Raw genomic sequence first — 24,562 nt, forward strand, 5'->3', positions numbered from 1 at the left:
ATTAAATGTTGACCTCTGCAGAGCCCTTTTCCTTTTAGCAAGGCTGGCAAAGTCCTGCCACTTCTTCCTGACCTCCTTATAATGCCACTAGTTGCAGTCAGTTTTCTAGCAAAATCACAGATTTTTATGTTTCTGTTTATTTGTATGACTTCCCTTAAACCTGCTGAAAAGAATGTTTGTATAGCTCCACCTCCTCTAAAATGACATTAATCTCCTCTTTTTTTTAAAAAAAGAAGTTTTTTCTTTGTTTTTTGTTTTTTTGGTTCAGCCATTTTGCTGGTGTAGGTTTGCTGGTAAACACTTGTAGGTTTGTGCTTTTATAGATTATTGGCCTCGTAGAAAATGCACATCAGTTGAAAACAGTTAGGTTAAACATTTCAAAATACAAGCGTGTGCTACAATTACAAGCATTTCAGCACTTGACAAACGGACAGCGACTCTTAAGTAGCACTGAAAGCACAGCTGCGTGCGATCGTGCTAAGTGCATTTTTGTGAAACGCACGTGAAATGAACACGAGCGTTCGTAAAGTCGCTCGTAGAAAATCCTCGTAAGTGCTAAGATCCATCGTTATCTGGAAACACAGCCCTGGTTTACAAACTCAGTGCCTTGGTCAGTTAGTATTCTCTTTGGTGCCCCAAACCTGTAGAAAAAATGTATAATGCAGCGCGAGACAACTGCCGCAGATTTATTGGGAATTGCATATGCTTCAGACCATTTAGTTTAATAGTCAACGAGGACACAAATGTACTCATTTCCCTGATTTGTTTTGGTGACTTTCCCCACTAAATCCATGCCCAGCAGTTCCAGAGGCTTATCCACCTTAAAATTAAAATGGCACAATAAATACATTTACATTATGTGAACTCATGAAATACCAGTCTCAAAACCCATGCACATCTGTGGACAAGCTTACACATATTGGGATGTACTTGGGCTCCTGCTTGATGGACAGTCTGCTGAATTGGCACTGGGCACATTGCAAAACCTGATGTTCAGAAATAAGCACATGAGAAATGCATTCCAAAACATAATCCATTTGTATGTTTCACAGCAAAGTTAAAAGGGAATAATTTAGTATTTACCCATTTATCGATGTCCACCCCCATTCCAGGCCAGTAGAACCGTGCTGAAATGGCAAGCTTTGTTTGTGCTCCGTAGGGGCTGGCGTGGACTTCTGGGAATATTTTGTCTTTTTGTCCAACAACCACTTTTTTCCTCAAACCCATACTATTTTTTGAGGAGATGTAGTAAAGTTGGCCATCTATTGAAATAGCTTTATTGTTAGTAAAATCTAAACAATAACCTGAAAGGATGTCCTTAAGGCACAATGAAAGAAATAGGCTTATTTAAACTGAAATTGCAGGATAGGTGATTTTTTATGTGGAGTTATCTAAAGTTATCTCCACTGTCAAGAATAATTATAATTTAGAATAGATTACTTACCATAAATTTGGAAATTGGAGGAACGTCTGCGAATCACATATTTATGGTCTTTTTTTTTTATCCCAAATGGGTATGTGCCTTGCGTTTTATAGCTCATGATTTCCTCAAACATTTTTGGATCCATTGTTGGAATGTGCCAGCAAGAATAGAGATTCAGGTGACAATGTTGTGTGGTCATCTCCCCAATTTATAACACCATTTATTAACTTGATTAATTGATTGATTTAGGCTAATTATTGCCCTCTGTAATGGGTAATTAATTACTGAATGTTATGTTGCAACCATGTATCTTGCATGTGAAAAATATTAACGAAGGTAATAATGGCAATATATGGTTTTATTCATATTTATTTATTTAGTTTTATTTCATACATGGAACATAAAAGGTGTCAATTTCACTTGTGACAATAATATGAGGAACTCTTTTTCTCATGTGTATTTTGGTGACATTTAAAATATTGTTAATACATTTTGTATACTGTTTACAAAGTTGTATATCATAAACCTGTCATCTCTGACGTTTTGCAATCTTTATAAATAATAATAAGACCATAATATGAGGCATTGAGTTTGGACATAAACACAGTCAGATAAGGCAATTTGTAAGGGCAAAATTCAACTGAATATATTCAGACATAATACAAAAACTATGAACAAGTGCAAGATTAATTCAATTCACAGAAATATTACTGGAGTGTGAGAACCATTTTATTATGCTGCAGTGTATTGAATTTAATTTAATTGAAAGTTTTATTTGCCATTTGTACTTATACCGCAATACAGGTTCATAGGAATTTTTGTAGCAAAGCTCTTTGAGTCAGCATTAAGATACAATACATAAAAGGAAAATACATCAGAAAGAGTCAACATAAAAGACCACCTAACAAACTACACACAATAAATAGACTAAACACAGTGAATGAACTACACACTATGAGTAGACTCTTTAAAAACAATTAACAAAGAGCAGCACAAAACCTGTCAAGCATACTCACATACTAAGATTTTTGCTTAAAATTAAACTTTAAATAACGTTATTGCACATTTGATTCAATTTAGTTAAAAAGGAAGACCTTCCCAAGATAATACGTATTATTATCAGTGTTAAAAGCTTACTATAATAAAGAGAAATGTCCATTTAACAGAGACTGACACATGTTTCCCCTGTTATGTCCTTCGCCATCAGTCTAACCGTCGCAGGAAAAAAAGCTGTTATAAAACCGCACCCTGTGTGAGATAATACTGTCCGGTCTGCCATATCTCAAGTTATATACTGAGTGTTTAGGCTTGAACATTAAATGTCCAGGGTGGTTTGTATCCCTGAGAATGTTCTTAGCTCTCTTTCTGCAGCGTTGTGTATATAGAGCATCCATAGATGGAAGATCCGATCCGATGATTCTCTGTGCTGTCTTTATCACCCTTTGGAGAGCTCTCCTTTCTGCCTGGGTAGTGCTTCCAAACCACACAGTTATCCCATTTGTTAAAATGCTTTCCACAAGTCCTCTATAGGCCTGGATAAGTGGTTTGCGGCTAAGTCCTGCCTTTCTTAGCAGCCTGATAAAATAGAGCCGCCGTTGGGCCTTCTTCACTGTGACAGCAGTGTTTATGGTCCAACTCAGATTTGATGCCACGTGCAGGCCTAGGAACTTGTGACTCTCAACTTTTTCCACTTCTGTCCCTTTGATGATCAGTGGCTGTAAATAAGGTTTCTTCTTTCTAAAATCCATGATTAATTCTTTTGTTTTATCTAAGTTAAGAATGAGGTCATTATCATCCCCATAAGCCAGAATTTTGTCAACCAGCAGCCTGTAACCAGTCTCATCCCCCCCTTTGATCAAGCCCAGAACAGTTGTGTCATCAGCATATTTGATAATCGCAGTGTTGTTCTGGTTAGTAACACAATCATGTGTGTAAAGAGTAAAGAGTTTTGGACTGAGACAGCATCCCTGAGGTGTTCCTGTGCTTAAAGTGAGCTCAGTTGAGATGTTACCTCCCATCCTCACTTTTTGTGGTCTGTCAATCAGAAAATCCAAAACCCAGTTACAGGTGGTGGATGGGACCCCGAGGTCAGCCAGCTTCTCAATTAGCTTTCCAGGTCGGATCGTATTGAAAGCAGAACTATAATCCAGGAAAAGCATTCTTACATATGTTCCGGTTCTGTCTAGATGTTGAAGAGTAAAGTGCAAAGTCATGGCCACTGCATCATCCACTGATCTATTAGGGCGATATGCAAACTGTAAGGGGTCGACAGTGTCAGGAACCACAGAATTAATATGTCTGAGCACAAGTTTCTCTAGGCACTTCATAGGGACTGAGGTCAAAGCGACTGGCCTGAAGTCATTCAGGGTAGAAGTGTTTGCTTTTTTGGGGACAGGTATGATAATGGATGACTTAAATAAGCGTGGAACTACTCCATGTGTAAGAGACAGATTAAAAATGTCTGTGTACACACCTGCCAGTTGTTCTCTGCAGACCTTCAAAACTTTCGGCGATACACCATCAGGTCCCACTGCCTTACGGGGGTTTAACTGCCCAAAAACCTTTCGGACCTGTTCTTGTGTGACATGGAGCGCACATTCCTCAGTATTCAAACCGAGTTTTGATGGAGTGTCCCCATTCAGTCGGTCAAACCTAGCAAGACAATTAAATGTTGCGCCAATGCTTTTGGCCTTTTTCGCTTTCCGTACATCCAGCTGTGCTTTGATGCGCATGCGCTGTTAAAGTGTAAGTTGCAGGTTAACCACCACAGCCAATTAATGTGTAAATTAAAGTGCTTTATATGTATATATTTAATTATTTCTGTCTTAAAATGCGTTAAAATAACATTTATTGGGGTTTCTTCAAAGGTAGCGTGTTTTTTCAGTTACTGGGTGATGACGTCATAAGAGGAACTCGCAACCCATACTCCGCTAGATTCCCACTGTATTATGGCTATTTGGAGAACGACTGAGGATGCGGAAAACCATCAAATTCTTTATGGACCACGGCCCTACAATTTTTAACCGGTCAGGCGTGACAGAGGGGAGCCATGGCACTCAAAGAGTTATTAATGCTTGGTGTGAGGAGAATGAGTGGAGGGTTGGCCAGGTGAGTAACGTTAGCTACGTTAGAGCTAGTCTAGCCTGGTGCAAACTTAACCCGGATAATATAACGGAACAAGCAAGTCTTTTCAAAATATTGCCATCATGTAGAATAGCAAGGAGGGACAACGACTGAAGACATTATTTACTTACATGGTGTCAGTCCAAATCAGAGCTGTAGAGATGCACACACTGCACAGGCACCAATCGCTAGTCTCATCGACGCCTCAAACGTCATGTAATACCCTTCCTCAATCCACGCTATTTCTCACGATTTAATTAGCGATGTTTATTGTCAGAAAAGAAAAAGAGAGATCGATGTCCCCATCACTGTGTTTGTGTGGGCTATCAGCAGTGGAGAGTGTGTGCTGCCGTGAGGTGAACGCGTTTTGGAGTTTAGTGGAACAGCTCGACCTGCGACCGGCTGATCTGACGTGCCTGAACCCGTTTGTTTTGCGAATAGCTTATTCTCATTTCAGGCAGGATCACGGTCAGCACACACGAGTATGTTTACAATGGAGTTATTTTATCCATAAATTTTATCAAATAAAACATACAACCAACTTTTCTGTAGTTATGTAAGGCATCTATAGCTATGACTATGCCGGTAACTCTACTAGTGAGTTCCTCTTATGACGTCACGCCCCATCTAGTGGAAGGGAGCGGGAGCGGTTAAAACCACTGTTAAAAGTGCCAACTTTTCATATTCAGCATTTTGGTATAAAAAACAATGGTGGGCGGTTCTTATCTTTATGTTTAATAAACACATTGCATTATCTTTGTGAAAAATTTAACCTGCAATTTACACTTTAAGGTCCCATGGTGTTCCACCGGAAAGGGAGGGACTTAGGCTCTCAAACTTTTTTTTTGAGAGGACTACTTCGCTCTCGCATCTCCCAAAAGTTTATTTTTTTAGTTTTCTTGACAAATTTTAATGGTTTAATTAAATTGTTATAACCAATTATATAAAATGTAATGATTTAAGCAAAACTTTCTTCAAAGTTAAACCAAACTTTTATTTTGACGGGTTGCCGTGTAGACCTTTGAGTCTCTCTGTGTTTTATGATATGACGATAGTTTTTCTCAAATGAAGCTAAAATGCTGCTGAAGCAGAGCCCGTCTACGGAGAGCCTTGGCACTTCCTATTAGCCCCATTGTATCGACCTTGGTTGCAGTTCCATTAGAATTCCACTGGAGGTGATCGGGGGCGAGTGCAGACTGAATGGGAGTCAATGGGGCTAGACGGCTAAATGTGTCTCTTTCACCCGATTGCCGTTGAGAAATCTCAGATTTTATTGTAGGTTTTGCAAGTTCAACATGGGTTATAGGTCGAAAGTTGAATGAACGAGTACTTATTTATTTTCGATTTCTTACAGGTTGAGTTGTTGTTGCCCATAACACGCTAGCATTCTGCTAATGACGTCAGCATTCTGACGTCATTGACATTTTAAAAGACTTTTTAAACCAAATAAGTGACTCTAAAAAATCTAACACCCAGCAATGTGTAATTTCTTTGCATCTCCTTTCGAATACAACATTCAAATTACTAGACAAAAAATTATATCCTGAGAAAAGTGGATTTTGAGGGTTTTTCGCCATAGACCTCCATTCATTCTGCACTCGCCTGCGAGCGCCCCCGCATGGACAGAGACGTGTTACTGCAGCCAGTCCAGAAACCGGAAGTAAGCAGAGAGTGCCAATTCTCTTCCTATTAGACATTCTCTGGCTGAAGGATCACGGGCGAAGTGGATAGAGGATGGGGAAAAAAATTCAGCCTTTTTTAATAGGCTTGAGAAACGAAGACAAGAAAAAAACGCAATTTCTTGTCTATTAATTAATGGGGAAGACTGCACAGAATCAAAATCAATAGCTAGAGAAATTTATAACTTCTATAGTAATATCTACTCTCCTTCTTACAATGAACAGGATTCAAAAAATTTTTTTCTAACAATAGAGGATAAAATACCAAAAATTGATAATCACTTTAAAAAGTTATGTGAAGAAGGTTTAAAATTAGAGGAATTAGATGAAGTTATTAAAAAAATAGCATCTGATCGTTCGCCTGGTCCAGATGGATTAACCGCTAATTTCTATAAACATTTTTGGGAAGAAATTAAAGGATTACTATTTGATGCAATTATAGAGAGTATTGATAAAAAAGAATTGATGACAACGATGAAACAGGGATTAATTAAACTAATACCCAAACCGGAGAAAGACAAACGAATATTAAATAATTTAAGGCCTATCACTCTCCTCAATACAGACTATAAACTCCTTACCATGGCATTGGCATTTAGATTAAAAGTAGGTCTCTCAAAAATCATAAGTAACTCGCAATCAGGATTCATGAAAGGTAGACTAATTCATAATAATATCAGATTGGTCTTAGATCTAATAGATTACAAGGATTTAGTGGAAGATGATGCTTATATTTTATTTCTTGACTTTCAAAAAGCTTTCGATTCGGTTGAACATTCTTTTATTTATCACGCATTAGAATACTTTGGATTTGGAGAATATTTTTTGGATATAATTAAAATGTTACACACAGATATTAGTAGTTGTGTTTCCCTCCCTGAGGGTACAACCCCAAGATTCAACATTGGTAGAGGGATAAGACAAGGGTGTAGTTTATCTCCACTGTTGTTTATTATAGTTGCTGAGTTATTGTCTATCTGGTTAAAAAACTCTGAAATTGAAGGCATTAATATAGATGGTAAACAAATACTTATCAGTCAATTAGCGGATGACACAACACTGTTTTTAAAAAATAAGGATCAAATACCTGCCGTTCTTCAGAGGATGAGTTTATTCTCCCAGGCTTCAGGCCTAACACTTAATCTTAATAAATGCGAACTTTTAAGTATTCATGACAGTTCAGATACTATGTTGTATAACATCCCAGTGAAAAAGGAGGTTCGTTATTTGGGTATATGGGTTTCCAAAGATTCTAGAACCAGTGACAACAAGAACACCCAGAAGCCTATTGAAAAATCCAGAAAAATATTAAATAATTGGTTGCAGAGAGACCTAACATTATTTGGAAGATCATTATTGACAAAAACTGAACTTATCTCCAGACTAATATACCCAGCGTACTCATTACCGCTTTCCATTAAAAACCTAAAAGAAATAAACACTCTCATCTTTAACTTTATTTGGAAAAATAAACACCATTATATTAGAAAAGCAGACATGATTAAAAAATATGAGGAGGGAGGAATAAATGCAATTGATTTTAAGACCATGGATGGTGTACTTAAACTAAAATGGCTCCAGTCGTTTTTGAATTGTAGTGAAGACATGTGGTTCTCTTTACCTAAGTTTGTGTTTAAAAAATTAGGCGGTATAGATTTCCTCTTGACATGTGATTTTGAGATTTCAAAGTTACCCGTGAAATTCTCTGCCTTCCACCAACAAGTGCTGCTCTACTGGAAAATGGTTTACAAACATAACTTTAGTCCACATAACGTCCCGATTTGGAATAACAGGGTGATTTTAAGAAGGAAGAAATCAATATTCTTGGAAGGATGGATGGAAAAACAAATTTGGTCCATTGTTCATATGATGAATGAAGAAGGAAATCTATTAAAATGTGAGGAATTTAGTAATAAATATAAAATAATCTGTACGCTGGAGGACTACAGAAATGTAGTTAATTACATTCCAATAGCTATGATTAATATAATAAGGAATAATTTGGATCAGTCCCTGAACCCGAGATTACATAAAACACAGATCAATGGTATAAACTTTGGGGACAAAAAATGCAATAACCGGTTGCTGAGAAAATTGCTAATTGATGAGATCTATCCTGGGTCCTCTAAAAGAACATATTATTTAAAAAACTTGAACAAACAAGAAATTAGATCAATTAGAACTAAGTTTTTGAAATTTCCTATTCCTCCTAAATTTAAAGAAATCCATTTTAAAATGGTAAATGAAATTTATCCTTCTCAAGAATTTATTCAAAAAATATTCAAATTTGAAACGGAGAATTGTTATTTTTGTAAATCATTGTCGGAATCAACAGAACATCTTTTTTTTGAGTGTGAGATTGTACATAATTTGTGGAAGGAAATACATAGCTGGCTGATTATTAAGTCTATTCATATGGATTTTTTTTCCTGGAATGGGATCAAATATGGACTTTTAATGAAGAACAAAAAAGTTGAATTTTTGATAAATAATATTATATTGTTTGTTAAATTCTATATCCACAAATGTCGTTTCACAAAATCTCTTCCAAATGTGATTGCATTAAAAAATGACTTTTCTTTATTTTGTAAATCCTTAAAGAAAATTGATACAGTCCCTGCTATTAACTTCTTCTCACTTATATCTGAATATCAGTTGATATAAACCCCTATGTTAGGGTATTTGAATTGTTCTTAAGTTTGCTTATTTATTTTGGAGTTATATTTCTTTGGTTGAGATGTTCTCGTTTTATGTGCTTATTAATTTACATACATTATAGATGATAGGGTCAAACTTTTTTGTTTAGATATCTGTTGCTTACTGTATTTTAGTTAGGGAGGATTCATTCCTTCTCAGATTTTTTTTTGTAAGAAGGTGTAATGTGAAATGGTCGTTTGTTATTTGGTATGTCTTTGTGTTTTGTATGATTTGAAGTTTAAATAAAATAATAATAAAAAAAAAAAAACCATTAAAAAAAAAAAAAAAAAAAAAAAAAAAAAAAAAATTCTCTGGCTGAAGTGACTCTCAGAGCGGCTGTGTTGATGAAGTGCATTAATGTCCTCATAAAGGCTGAAAACATTGCGAGTGTGTGGTAAATGAAACAGCGCGTCTGTGCCATTCATTCACAGAGACACGCAGAACATGCATGATTCCTATTTAAATAGTCTTTATGCGGTTTAATATTGATACTGGTCTATATCGCAATTTTAATTAAGTTTACTGACCTACTTTTCATCTAAAGGTAACTAAGGGCCCTTTCACACCTGAAAGTCCGCACCAAGGTCCGAACCAGAGTTCATGTTTTGATACTTTGTATACATTTGGTTAGTTTTGGTTTGGTTTCACATTGCAATTATGCGAGCGCACTAAAGAACTTTTCATGACGTACTTGCGTCCTGTCGTCATCATCTACATGGCTGCATATTGACATTGATTGGTTTGTAAACGGACGTGCGTCTGACGTCAGCGTGTTGTCAATTCGGCGGGTAACTTTGACAAGAATGAATGAACAGACGCATGTCGTTGCCAATATACTGTTATTATTACGGCATTACTCCCTCCAGCACCAACTATACTCGACGCTAGTTCAAATTCGCCAAATGAATGTCCTCGTTGTGCGAACATTTTATCATCGCCGGCAGGACGCTGGCCAAATGTGTGTGTGTGTGTGTGTGCGCGCGCACGCGAATCAGCTGGAAGAAACGCTGTGGACAGGACTGACAGATCTGCACATAAATATTCTTCTTCAGTTGTTTAGGCTACGCGGGAACCACCGGGACTTCCTGTAAATAGTCCGAAAGTCCGAACCATACAGAAAATGCTTTCACACTAGAAACGAACCAAACCTTTGCTCAGTTTGATCCGGACCGAGACCACCTCTTTTCGTCGGACCAAATTTCGTCTGTTTGGTCCGGACCGTGGTCCGGGGGAGGTTTCACACCTGTAATTTTGATTCGGACCAAACTGAAAAGTCCGAAAGTCCGGACCAAACAAGGTAGGTGTGAAAGGGCCCTAAGTAACCACCGGAAGTGCGAATACACTGCCTGGCGATTTCGACCGTTCCGAAACCAGGAAATGAGATAAAGGCCTATTAAGAAGGTTTAATCAATCATTTAATTTAGTGTGTGAATGTTTCTTCATTCAGAGTCAGTGGAGGAGATCAAACTCATCAGATTCTCCTGTATCTTCATCATGGCTGATTCACAAGGATCCAGAGATGGAGATTTTCCTCCAGGATGCAGGTACTCTCAACAAACACTGTTAATGTATTCAGTCACAGAAAAAGGGTTTCCCACCCCACAGACACACGGATCAAAGAAAGTGTACAGAATTATTATTATTATTTTTGCCTATTTTTGCCTGTGTTTTTTGTTTTGAAACTAACATGAAATATTAAATAAATAAAAAATCATAAAGTTTCTTCAAAGTGCTTTTTGATGCAAGATGAATGTTTATATTGATATGGTTCCTCTCATAAAGAATGAACACAGTAATCTAAAGGATAAAACTGAATCTGTTCTCTGTTCCAGTTCAGTCCAGCAGAAGAGCTCAAACCCAGAGTCCAGCTGTGTGTCTGTGAAGAGTAACCGCTCTATGGATGAGCCACTAAATTTTAAGATTGGAGACAAACGGCCTGATCTCAGGTATATCATTTCTATAAAAAGTTATGCTATTTTTATTAAATCATTATTAATATACAGCAGTTTAATGATCTTAAGTTCAAATCATGTAAGTTTCAGTCTATTAAAGGTCCCGTTCTTCGTGATCCCATGTTTCAAACTTTAGTTAGTGTGTAATGTTGCTGTTAGAGCATAAATAATATCTGTAAAATTATAAAGCTCAAAGTTCAATGCCAAGCGAGATAAGCGGCCCGTTTGGACTACATCCCTCTACTTCCTTCTTTAATGATGTCACTAGAACCGTTTTTTGACTAAGCTCCGCCCACAGGAATGCTCCCTCAACTCTACTGGCTACTTGCACACTTCTTATAACTTACTGTTTACTCAGCTCTTATGGTGATTTTCTGAAGTAAAACTGACGCTTCATCTTTTGTGTGATGTACAATAAACTTTATTAAACTCATTAGTATGATCATCATTCAGACAGCAGACTTGTAGGCTATTAATAAATAATGGATACATAGCCTACAAGCAGATGACAAATACGTTATAATAACCGTAATTAAACTACTAAACTATACCTGTTTCATCTCTATACAGCACTCTGACTCTGTAGGCATTATTGTCCGACTCGAAATGAACACCTTTACTGAGAGTTTCTGATATTATCATCATTCTGTGAGATGAATTTGTCCTGACAGACTGAGCGCGAGCTCGTGAAGCTCCGCCCCCTGGGTCGTCCAGCAGCAGCTCATTTGCATTTAAAGGGCACACACTAAAACAGCGCGTTTTTCTGAGCCCCAAAAAATGACAATTTAAACATGCTGTAAAAAATTATCTGTTGGGTATTTTGAGCTGAAACTTCACATACACACTCTGGGGACATCAGAGACTTATTTTACATCTTGTGAAAATATCTTGCATAATATGTGACCTTTAAAGGGGTGGTTGATTATGATTTGACTTTTCTAACTTTAGTTAGTGTGTAATGTTGCTGTTTGAGCATAAACAACATCTGTAAAGTTACAATGCTCAAAGTTCAAAGCAAAGGGAGATATTTGCTTTTAAAGAAATAATTTTTTAAGGACTACAACAAACGTCTGGTAGAGACTAGGGCTGAACGATTTTGGAAAATAATCTAATTGCTATTTTTTTTCCCAATATTGCGATTACATTTAAGTTCTTTATCTTCTGTATTATTCGACAAAGACATGTGTAATTATACGTATTTTTAAAAATAATTATTAATAAAATAATTCTCTTCACAAAGCACGCGTGAGTATTTTAAATTGAAAGCAGCCTTCTCAGTGATTTTCATATCTTTAATATATAAGCCAACTGCATTCCAAAAGACATAAATGATGCCTTAGTAGAGCATTTGTGAGGAAAATTCCGGCGGGCGAGACCGTGCACTGCAAGAGTAACATCAAGCAAAGCGGCATAACCTGTGCGATAAAGCCCGTGAATGTCCTTGTAATTTGCTTAAACCTTTCCAAACTTTATAAAAGATTATTTTTCGGAAGGTTCGAGCGGTGTAGAGAGAGAGAGAGAGAGAGAGAGAGAGAGAGAGAGAGAGAGAGAGAGAGAGAGAGAGAGAGAGAGAGAGAGAGAGAGAGAGAGAGAGAGAGAGAGAGAGAGAGAGAGAGAGAGAGAGAGAGAGAAATTAGAAGCAAGCAGAATACGGTTGCAGCGTCATCACCAGTGTTGGGAACGTTACTTTAAAAAAGTAATTAGTTATAGTTACTCACTACTTGTTCCAAAAAGTAACTGAGTTAGTAACTGAATTACTATAAAATAAAAGTAACTCGTTACCAGCGAAAGTAACTATTTGCGTTACTGTTAAAAAAAAGTTGCTATATGTCAAAGAATTTGGATTTTTTTTTAGCAGTTTTCACAAGTCAGTTGAAATGAGTAGAACAGACAGGTGTTTGTGCATAACTTTCGATATTTATTGCATGTCGACAGACAGCAAGAGGTTTATCCTGCACTTCAAGCATTATCTTTGTAAGAAAAGTAAACAGTTACACCATATAAAGTGCATTTAACTCTAGCAAATTAAATCAACCGCTCTCAACTTTTTATTAAAAGTTTTATTAATAAAGTAAAGGCATAGAACCAGTTTATTTGTAGTGCACTGACAATAGTTTTATATAATTAGTTCATTAATTAAATTAATAAAAAGACAAAAGGACCTTGAGATATGTTTGGTAATTGTACCTGAATGAATTGAAAATTAATTTGCTACATTTCAGATTAATAACGTTATATTTGTTTTCCTTAACATTTTAATTAGCAGTAACTTAAACACTTTGCAGTTTGAATATCCATAAACAAAATTACGGAGTATGTTTTTATGTTTCCACTGTTCGATCCATAGGGTTCGATCGCGTCCGCACCTCACACACACGCACGCACGCACGCACATACACACACACACACAAATGTAAACACTTTGTGCCTTTTCGATCGCGCCCGCGCCTCTCTCTCTCTCTCTCTCTCTCTCTCTCTCTCTCTCTCTCCCTCTGTGGCGCGTGTGCTGGCATGTGTGTAAAAACACTGGCTCTGATTGGCTACCATGAAACGCATGACTCTGCCTTAGCCAATCATAATCGCTTAACTCGTTATTAACCCACCTCCTCACTAGCTGTGCGAGCCAGGGGTGCGTTCGGATTGCACAGTTTATTCAATCAATGCATAGTAACGCAACGACTTTAAAGTCCAGTAAGGTTAACGGCGTTGTAACGACGGGAAAAGTAATTAGTTAGATTACCCCGTTACTAAAAAAATAACGTCGTTACCTAACGCCGTTCTTTTAAACGGCGTTATTCCAAACACTGGTCATCACGCATCTGTGTTTAAAAACTAAGCTCAGACTCGATTCTGAAATCCTCTGAATCGATCCAGAATCTTTGGAGAGAGAATCTATAACATAATATATCATTATATATTACTTATATATATTATAACATCACATAAATTAATCAAAGTGTTCTTTCCTGTATGCCAGGCCTATATGCGTAGTGTGCCAAGATGATGCTGCATCTGCAGAATGCTTTTCTCTCGCGTGTCACGTGACCAGAGTGTAATCGCAGCTTTTGTGGTTAAAAAATGGCATTTCATCATATTGCGATATTATTGCAAATGCAATTAATCGTTCAGCCCTAGTAGAGACTACACGACATTCCTCCAGGGTTAGTGACATCACTAACCCTAAAATTGACATAAACCGTGCCACTGGGAACACACAGTCCATGTTGAGAAGAGGAAGAGTTGTTGTAGTCGAGCACATTTGTGGTTCTGCTCAAGCGGTCTCATCCGTCTTTCACATGCAATACAGTACGCAACACAAGTGCAATAGCATGTCACTCTGTAGGCATCTTACAACAGTTCCCACACGAGCGATTTATAGATTATCATGACAGAAAATGCTAATCAAAGACTTGAAGATAGTTAACTCCACATCAGCTGCATAAATTCATCAACTAACCATTCAGAAACGTCCTGTTGCTTCTACATGTTGTCACTTCTTCTTGAGTCTCTCCATCATTGTCCGGCTCCAGTTTAATCATGAAAGGCAGAACAGTTTCTGATATTTTAGTGCTTGTCTGCGTGATTGGAATTGTTTTTATGACGCTTGTAGTGACATTAATGAACTTACGGAAACAATGTCTGCCTATGGGACCTGGTAGAGAAAAAAAGCTGTCTCAAGAGAAGTCAAAAATGAAATAAGAAAAGCAAAAATCCAGTACAAGAATAAAATTGAAAATCAATATAATAGTGGGGATCTAAAGGTAGCCTGGCAAGGTATTAAAACTATGGCAGCCATTAATCAGCCTGTAAGCTGAGATGTTTTCCACCTTTATATAATGGAGTGTAAAATTGAGTGGATTTTTCTAACCGCTGGTTCAGATTTGTTGAAAGCTTCTCAGTGTCTGGTCAGAACAGTGATGCTTCACAGCAAGAGCACCGTTACTAGAGTACAGTAAGGGGGTTTATCTTTAAAGCTCAGCTAAACATTGGTCTCTTAAGTCGGTTGAGTCTTCGTCCTCCATTGTGCCTTTGAAAGAGTCATGTGATCGAGGTTGATGTTCACCTGAGTTGAAGCCATTCTAAAATTATATAGTTGATTTCAATTTGTTTGTTTTATTTTTTTTAATCATGCTTAACATTTGCAAACGAGCAAGTTCATTTCTTAAATTATTATAATCTAATTTTTAAACACAGTGCAAAACACCACTGTAACCAGTTACAGACATTAAAGTAAAAGTGCACAACATTTATAAGTCTGTCTGCTTTTTATTTTACTTAGTTTTAAAGCCAGTTCAGTCCAGCAGAAGAGATCAAAACCAGAGTCCAGCTGTGTGTCTATGAAGAGTAACCAGTCTATGGATCCGCCATTACAGTTTAAGAGTGGAGACAAACGGCCTGATCTCAGGTATATCATTTTTTATAAAAGTTATGCCTATAGTATTTGATTTTTATGAAATAATTATTAATATACAGCAGTTTAATGATCTCTATTTGAACTAAACAATTCTAAGTTGAAATCCTGCAAGTTTCAGTCTATTAATGACGATCATTGTGCTCTTGTGCAAAGCTCTCTGTATTATATTGTTAATACAGTCACACACTGTAAAAGCTGTTGGTCTGTTACTCAGTTAATGACACAATTACATCAATATCAGTGTGTCTGATTCTTTACCCTCTTCATTCTGATTTAAGGTCAAATCTTCTATCCAGACCAGTTAAAAACAAAACTGTGTACAAGCCTGTGATTCAACCACAAGACTTTAATGAAAGCATGTGTCCTGGTTTCAGGTAAAAATGCAGGACTTTTGTTTTTGTTGTTTAATTTTAGGTGTTGCACTTCTCATCACACATCACTCAAACACATGATTGAAACATTTCAGAAATCTATTGATGTTCTGTGTCCCATAATACAGCATATATATATAAAAAAAATTTTTGGTAATTTATGGTTATTTACTTCTCCAACTTGTGTAATAATGTGGTATTTTAATCTTACAGCCATGACTCTAAACCTGCTGAAGTCCTCAACACACTGAGATCAAATCTGAGACAGAAGTTTGAGTGTTTGTATGAGGGAATATCAAAGCAGGGAAACCCAACACTCCTGAACGAGATCTACACAGAGCTCTACATCACAGAGAGTGGAAGTGGAGAGATCAATAATGAGCATGAGGTGAGACAGATTGAGACACAGTCCAGCAGAGCAGAAACAGAGGACACACCGATCAAATGCAGTGACATCTTTAGACCTTTACCTGGACAAGACAAACCCATCAGAACTGTGCTGACAAAGGGAGTCGCTGGCATTGGGAAAACAGTCTCTGTGCAGAAGCTCATCCTGGACTGGGCTGAAGGGAAAGAGAATCAGGACGTCCAGCTCATATTTCCACTTGCTTTCAGAGAGCTCAACTTGATGAAGGACAAAACACTCAGTCTTTTAGATCTTCTTCATACCTTTTTCCCTGAAACTAAAGAAGTGGACATATCCAGTGATGAGTATAAAGTGTTGTTCATCTTTGATGGACTGGATGAGTGTCGTCTGTCTCTGGATTTTCAGAGCGATGTGAGGTTGTGTGATGTGACTGAATCAGCCTCAGTGGACGAGCTGCTGACGAACCTCATTGTGGGGAATCTGCTTCCCTCGTCTCTCATCTGGATCACCTCCAGACCAGCAGCAGCGGATCTCGTCCCCTCTGAGTGTGTCCATCGAGTGACAGAGGTACGAGGCTTCAGTGACACACAGAAGGAGGAATACTTCAGGAAGAGAATCAGTGATCAGAGTCTGGCCCACAGGATCATCTCACACCTGAAGTCCTCAAGGAGCCTCTTTATTATGTGCCACATCCCAGTGTTCTGCTGGATCTCAGCCACTGTTCTAGAGGAGATGTTGAGGGAAGCAGAGAGAGGAGAGATTCCCAAGACTCTCACTCAAATGTACACACACTTCCTGCTCATTCAGACCAACATCAAACATGAGAAGGACTATGAGAAGAAAGTGAAAGATGAAGACATGATTCTCAAACTGGGGAAACTGGCTTATCGGCAGCTTGTGAAAGGCAACCTGATCTTCTATGAGGAAGACCTGAGCGAGTGTGGCATTGATGAGGCAGAAGCATCAGTTTACTCAGGATTGTGCACACAGATCTTCAGAGAGGAGTTGGGCTTCTGTCAGGGGAAAGTCTTCAGCTTTGTTCATCTGAGCATTCAGGAACATCTAGCAGCTCTATATGTGCATCTCTCCTTTATCAACAATAACATCAATGTGTTTGACCAGATTACCAAACCAACTAATGGAGACACAGTTTCCCTATCGGATCTCCATCAGAGAGCTGTGGATGAGGCTTTAGACAGTAAAAATGGGCATCTGGACCTTTTCCTTCGTTTCCTTCTGGGTCTGTCAGTGGAGTCTAATCAGAGTCTCTTACAAGAACTGAAGACACAGACAGCAAACAGCTCTCACAACAATGAGAAAACAGCTGACTATATTAAAGAAAAGATCAGTGAGAATCCCTCTCCAGATAAATACATCAATCTGTTTCACTGTCTGAATGAACTGGGTGATCTTTCTCTTGTGAACGAAGCTGAACCTCATATGAGCTCTGGAGGATTACGTGCTGCGAAACTCTCCTCGTCTCAGTGGTCAGCTTTAGTGTTTGTGTTGTTGTCCTCAGAGAAGACACTGCAGAGGTTTGACCTGAGGAACTTTATTGGAGCCAGAAATGATCAGTAAGTAACACTGAGTGCAATCAAGAGAAACTCAGAGATCAGAGGTGTTTAAATCACGGGGCACAGATTGATTTCTGGGATATTGTACATAATTTGCGGGTGTTTCTCAAACCGTGGCTGTGTCCTAGTAAGGCTGCATATCTCGACTGCCTCGTCATCAAGCGCCTCTGAAGGCCGTCTCAGTTTGAAGGATCTTTTGAAGACAGACTTCATTAGTGTCTTTAATTCTGCTCATTTTGAAGGATATATCAAGTGTATCCTTCATGTTCTTCAATCTCCCACAATCCTTTGCACACATTCCAATTAATGTAAAAGAACTGATGGAAAACGAGTCGGCACTGAGTTTATCTGAGTTCATTATGAAATGTAAGACACAAATTATGTATTCGGAGATGAAGGCATACATGTTATCTTTTGTTTCTGTGTAAATTAATCACTGAACACTAAACTGACAATATAGAGTTAATGTTAAATGTTAAATATAAGGAGGATTTAAATGTAATGAGGAGTTAAATGTTAAATGTAATCCACTGGGAGACACAGACGGCTGTCATTCACTGCATTGCATTCATAAAAAAAGTCAGTTAATATAAAGATATTTAATAGAAAGCGCTTTCGTGCGCTTCATTTCCCGTGATAAAACAAGTAGCAAGTTAAACAAGTAGGTAAATAAACAAGAAACAACCAGCAAATTCTTAAAATTTCTGCGAATAATTTGTTGATGCAGGAACACAAATACTTTTTTTCTTGAGCCCATTCGGGAGTTAAATGTCTCCATGGTGATAACCATAGCAACCGACAGGACAAACAAATCTGACATGTTAAAATAGTGTTGTAGTGTAAATGCAGACTAATAGACCCGCCACTGCAACACTGACAAGATAAAGAGAAAACACAAATCTGTCTTGGCTGAATACGATTAGCAGCTTCTGCAGTTATAGATACTAAAACTACTTTTTCACATGTCCTTTTTAAAGCAGTGTTTAATTAAAAAATATTTGAGGGTATTTAGTAAGGAATGTAATGTATTATTTACTTATGATAGTAATTATTATTATTATTAACATTAATAATGAACTTATTTATTTTTTACTTTACAGTAGTGACACACAGAACACAGCAGATGAAGTTCTCCAGAAGCTGATGCCTGTGGTTACAGCAACTAGATCAGCTGTGTAAGTAACACTGAGAACAAGCATCACCGTTAAAACATTATAACATTTCTTATTTAAACATTATAAATTAATGGTTTAACAAATAATATGAGTGTCACACTTCAGCTTTTAAACCCTCCACCTATCTGACCTGATTTGTGATCTACTTAACCGTTTTTATGATATTTGTGTGAGAAATTTATTTTCAAATATATGCATTTTTATTGTATATAAACATTTATATTTATACTTTTTTATATATCCATTTTAATTTAATTTAAAAGTTAATACATTTAAGGAAAATACAGTATTAAACGCATTCCATTATATCAGTTTTATATAATCTTTCTGTCATGAGTTAGGTTTGTTTTCCTCCTCTTTTCTCTCTCTCTCTCTCTCTCTCTCTCTCTCTCTCTCTCTCTCTCTCTCTCTCTCTCTCTCTCTCTCTCCCCCCCTCTCTCTCTCTCTCTCTCTCCCCCCCTCTCTCTCTCTCTCTCTCTCCCCCCCTCTCTCTCTCTCTCCCCCCCTCTCTCTCTCTCCCCCCCCTCTCTCTCTCTCTCCCCCCCTCTCTCTCTCTCTCCCCCCCCTCTCTCTCTCTCTCTCTCCCTCTCTCTCTCTCTCTCTCTCTCTCTCTCCCTCCCTCTCTCTCTCTCTCTCTCTCCCTCCCTCTCTCTTTCTCTCTCTCTCTCTCTCTCTCTCTCTCTCTCTCTCCTCTCTCCTTCTCTCTCTCTCTCTCTCTCTCTCCCCCCCCCTCTCTCTCTCTCTCTCTCTCTCTCTCTCTCTCCCTCCCTCTCTCTTTCTCTCTCTCTCTCTCTCTCTCAATTAAAATCAGAAAGCTTTATTGGCATGACAAAAAAGTACATTTTTTTTATTGCCAAAGCATCATAACAACAGAAAATTATTTAGAACATTTAGTACACAGAATTATAATAATAGTTCAAATTAAATAAAAAGGATAGTATTATTTATATATATATATATATATATATATATATATATATATATATATATATATATATATATATATATATATATATATATATTATCTTGGCTAGATATTGCAAAAATAATAATACTGATAACATAAAACAATAATAATAGAGTAAACAAAGATTAATAAATAAAATAAAAAGGATTATAATGCAGAAATCATGTATATAAAAAACAAAAATAAACAAACACTGAACTTGAACATTATATACATGTGTGTAGGTGTGATGGGATGGGTTAGGCTGTGTGTGTGTGTGTGTGTGTGATGGGGTGTGTGTGTGTGTGTGATGGGGTGTGTTAGGCTGTGAGTGAGTGTGTGTTTATTGGCCGTTCGCTGCTCTGCTCGTCCCTCAGGATGTGGAGAGATGCTACTAGTTTTGCTGCTATATTGGAGCATTTGGCTTCTTCTCCGAGGATGAATCTGAGTTTTTGGGTTGGGTTACAGGTGTTAAATTGGGGAAATATTTTATTGATTTTGGGGTAATATTGGTCTCTGATGTGTTCATATTTTGGGCATTCTGTGAGGAAGTGCAGCTCGGTCTCCGGCACTCCCAGAATGCAGTGCGAGCAGAGTCTGTCCTCACGGGAGAGCCAGGTCTGTCTGTGCCGGCCCTTCTCGATGGCCAGACTGTGCTCGCTGAGTCTCTCTCACACACACACACACACACACACACACACACTCGATGGCCAGGCTGTGCTCGCTGAGTCTCTCACACACAAACACACACACACACACACACACACACACACACACACACACACACACACACACACACACGATGGCCAGGCTGTGCTTGCTGAGTCTCTCACACACACACACACACACACACTCGATGGCCAGACTGTGCTCGCTGAGTCTCTCTCTCACACACACACACACACACACACTCGATGGCCAGGCTGTGCTCGCCAAAGTAAAGTTACCAGTTGGAGTTATTTTCAGGCCGAGGTAAGTGTATGTTTTTGTGCTCTCAATGGTTCTGTGTGAGAGTGTGAATGTGTGTGTTGGTCCCTGAGATCTGGAGCGTTTCTGGAACATCATGACTTTAGTCTTCTGGAGGTTGACGGTCAGGGCCCAGGACTGACAGTAATCCTCCAGCAGATCCAGGCTGTCCTGAAGCCCCTCTTTAGTGGGCGACAGGAGCACCAGGTCGTCTGCGTAGAGAAGACACTTGATCTCTGTGTCGTGGAGAGTGAGACCTGGAAAGGGAGCATGTTCTAATGTATTGGCCAATTGGTTGATGTAGATGTTGAAGAGGGTGGGGCTTAAACTGCAGCCCTGTCTCACTCCGCGCCCCTGGGGGAAACACTCGGTTCTTTGGTTTCCAATTTTAACAGCGCATTGGCTGGCTGTGTACATCGATTTGATCAAATCATAGAATTTCCCCCCTACTCCACTGTCGATAAGCTTTAGGTATAATCCTTCGTGCCAGATTGAATCAAATGCTTTCTAAAATCAATGAAACAAGCAAAAATTTGTTCTTTGTTTTGATGTACATATTTGTCAATTAGTGTTTGTAATGTAAAAATGTGATCGGATGTGCGACATTTTGGAAGAAAGCCAATTTGGCATTTACTCAAGGCATTGTGCATCATAAGGAAGTGTAGAAGTCTGGCGTTTAAGATGCTGCAGAGAACCTTCCCCAGGGTACTGTTCACACAGATGCCTCGGTAGTTGTTGGGGTCTAGTTTGTCTCCGCTCTTGTGGATGGGGCTGATGAGGCCCTTGTTCCAGATCTCAGGGAAGAACCCGACACACAGAACATCATTGAACAGTTTTAGCATGGCCAGTCTGAAGCTTTGGTCTGTGTGTTTCAGCATCTCGTTCAGGATGCCGTCTACACCACAGGCTTTCTTGGACTCAAGGACTCCTAATTTTTCTTCCAATTCCAGCTCCAGGGCTTTGTCAGTGGTGGGACACCAGAGTTTAACAGCTCTGTGCTGGGGGAAGAGTTTCTTTACATCGATGAATTTGCCGTTTGAATCGATGAGTAGAGCTATTTCAGGTTCCTCTGTGCTGGCTGGTGCTGGGCTGCTGTGAGACGAGGGCTGCTGTGCTGAGGAGTCTGGCAGGGGGCGCTGTGACGGCTGTGAGCGGGCTGGGTCGGGTCTCTCTGCGCTGAGGGCTGGGTGTTGACTCCCTGTGTTCGGCGACTCTGGGCTGGAGGGCAGTGTTTGAGCTCTGTGGGTCTGCTCTGGCTCTTCTCTGGCCAGGAGGAGCTCTCTCAGCTGCTCTCTCAGGGCCTGGATCTCACTGCGCTGCTGCTCTCTCTCCTCCTGTATCTCTCTCAGCTGCTGCCTCATCTCTGCTGTGGACTGCTCTCTGTCCTCTAGCTGGAGTCTCAGTGCGGTCAGCTCACACTGATAGCTGTCCTTCTCTGTCTGAAGCTTTCTCATGTACTGTGTGAGGGCTGACAGTCTCTGTGTTAAGAGCTCGGTGTTCTGCTGGAGTTCAGTGTGAGCTGCACATGTGTCTGACTGCTGCTGTTTCAGCACAGTTTCTCTGAGCTGCACCATCTCCATCTCCAGCTTGGTGAAGTGCTCCTGTAGGAGAGGGACAGCTCTGAGCAGGGAAGGGGAGATGTGCTCAACTCTTTCTGCAGGAGTGGGTCTGGGATCTGAGGTGCTGATCGGTGGATTCTGCTCAGATGACGAGCTTTCAGATAGGACAGCTTTCTCATGTTTCACAGTTTCACCTATTGTTCTTGTAAAGTATGGACTGGTGGTTCGTATAGGATGGGAGCACTACAGAAAGATTCCGGCCAGAGAATCCTTTATGGAGTGAAAACAGTCTCAAAACCTTCCACAAATGCACGCGAGAGATCCACACACACACACACACAGCGATCCACACACAATCGTGCATTATTGTCCTTACTCGCATTGCTTTGCACACAACACAATTCACAACTTTGCTTTATCTGTACCTGTAATTTCAGAGTCTTTTGCATTGGTGTTCTGCCTTGATTCACAAATGCACACAAGCCTATCTGTCTCATAGACTGTGATCTGTCCCCATTACCTGCAAAGATGCTATATGGTGTCTTCCTCCAGAGGGCGCTAACCGGCCTTCGAGCTGAATCTCCCAAAGGGCTGGATTCATTTAGTTTTCGGACTTAGCGAGACAACTGAAGTCTAAACATTTTTCACTAAATATCATATACATACATGCAAAGGTAGAGTAAAACCAAACCCCTTTTTTATTCTTCAACGTGAAATCAGAATAGGCTATGTAACCTATTAAGAAAACCATACCCCACAGATAACAGGAAAGCTTTAAAGTATTTCTGTAACTGTTGGCAAACTACAAGGCTGTACGTTTTCTTTTGTTTATATAATTGTAGTTCTGAATGTACTTTGTGTAATGTAATAACCCCTCCCCTCACACACATATACAGTGAGGAAAATAAGTATTTGAACACCCTGCTATTTTGCAAGTTCTCCCACTTAGAAATCATGGAGGGGTCTGAAATTGTCATCGTAGGTGCATGTCCACTGTGAGAGACATAATCTAAAAAAAAAAATCCAGAAATCACAATGTATGATTTTTTAACTATTTATTTGTATGATACAGCTGCAAATAAGTATTTGAACACCTGAGAAAATCAATGTTAATATTTGGTACAGTAGCCTTTGTTTGCAATTACAGAGGTCAAACGTTTCCTGTAGTTTTTCACCAGGTTTGCACACACTGCAGGAGGGATTTTGGCCCACTCCTCCACACAGATCTTCTCTAGATCAGTCAGGTTTCTGGGCTGTCGCTGAGAAACACGGAGTTTGAGCTCCCTCCAAAGATTCTCTATTGGGTTTAGGTCTGGAGACTGGCTAGGCCACGCCAGAACCTTGATATGCTTCTTACAGAGCCACTCCTTGGTTATCCTGGCTGTGTGGACAAATGAAGATATTTTGAAGAATGTCAGAAACCAGACGGTTAACGGAACCCATTAAATTCCATAGTAGAAAAAAAAATAATACTATGCAAGTCAATGGCTTACTGTCAACTGTCTGGTTTCTGACATTCTTCAAAATATCTTCATTTGTGTTCAGCTGAAGAAAGAAACTCATACAGGTTTGAAACAACTTAAGGATGAGTAAACGGTGACAGAACTTTCATTTTTTGGGTGAACTATTCCTGTTTTCGCAGATTGAAAAAACATGTTTGGCAATTAATGAACCATTCAATTTAAAGTGGTTTTTGTGTTGTGGTTGCAGCCAAATAAATATTGCCTTGAATTGAGTATATCATCCAGTCTCATTATTTAGTTGGTTGAAATAATATACTTTTCCCCCATTTTTATTATATAACTCTTAATAAACTTTGATTTTTTTTTGCTAAAGCTTTATAGTAAATGAACAGATCAAAAAAAGATGAACAACTGGTTCATCTGATTCACCACAAAAGGAGCAACTGACGCAAATCTCACTTTCCAACTTTTCCATGTAATGGTTTGCATAAGAATTGTTTACTTGAGGGTAATACTTGTGGATTCTTTTGAAAGAAATATTTTACTTTGTTGGTTAAATTATGTGGAAGCATTCATCCATTCTTTAAAAATAAGGAAAGCAAAACATACAGGTAATTGCTGAAAATATATTAATTTCCATTTAATATATGTGTGTGAGGGGAGGGGTTATTACATTACACAAAGTACATTCAGAACTACAATTATATAAACAAAAGAAAACGTACAGCCTTGTAGTTTGCCAACAGTTACAGAAATACTTTAAAGCTTTCCTGTTATCTGTGGGGTATGGTTTTCTTAACAGGTTACATAGCCTATTCTGATTTCACGTTGAAGAATAAAAAAGGGGTTTGGT

At 38.7% G+C, this 24,562-nt stretch overlaps 2 protein-coding genes across 10 annotated transcripts in view; one reads left to right on the plus strand and one right to left on the minus strand.

Annotated features, from left to right (window-relative positions):
- LOC311091393 (uncharacterized protein) overlaps window positions 1-24,562 on the minus strand; it is a 354,781-nt gene that overhangs the window by 162,499 nt on the left and 167,720 nt on the right. The window lies entirely within an intron of this gene.
- Window positions 1-24,562, plus strand: part of LOC311091343 (uncharacterized protein) — a 530,654-nt gene that overhangs the window by 149,575 nt on the left and 356,517 nt on the right. For 7 of the 9 annotated variants that reach the window (XR_014608050.1, XR_014608051.1, XR_014608052.1 and 4 more), the window contains exons 8-12: window positions 10,755-10,868; window positions 15,154-15,279; window positions 15,567-15,662; window positions 15,873-17,600; window positions 18,701-18,775. Coding sequence is in view for 4 of the 9 variants with exons in the window: in XM_084127242.1 (XP_083983368.1) it covers window positions 10,755-10,868; window positions 15,154-15,279; window positions 15,567-15,662; window positions 15,873-17,600; window positions 18,701-18,775 (2,139 nt within the window). In the remaining 5 variants the exon portion in view is untranslated. Of the gene's footprint in view, window positions 1-10,369; window positions 10,467-10,754; window positions 10,869-15,153; window positions 15,280-15,566; window positions 15,663-15,872; window positions 17,601-18,700; window positions 18,776-24,562 lie in introns of all 9 variants that reach the window. The other 2 variants (XR_014608053.1, XR_014608054.1) reach the window with 2 other exon arrangements.

Source organism: Abramis brama (genome assembly GCF_963993115.1).
Source record: "Abramis brama genome assembly, chromosome: 10".
Classification (NCBI taxonomy): domain Eukaryota; kingdom Metazoa; phylum Chordata; class Actinopteri; order Cypriniformes; family Leuciscidae; genus Abramis; species Abramis brama.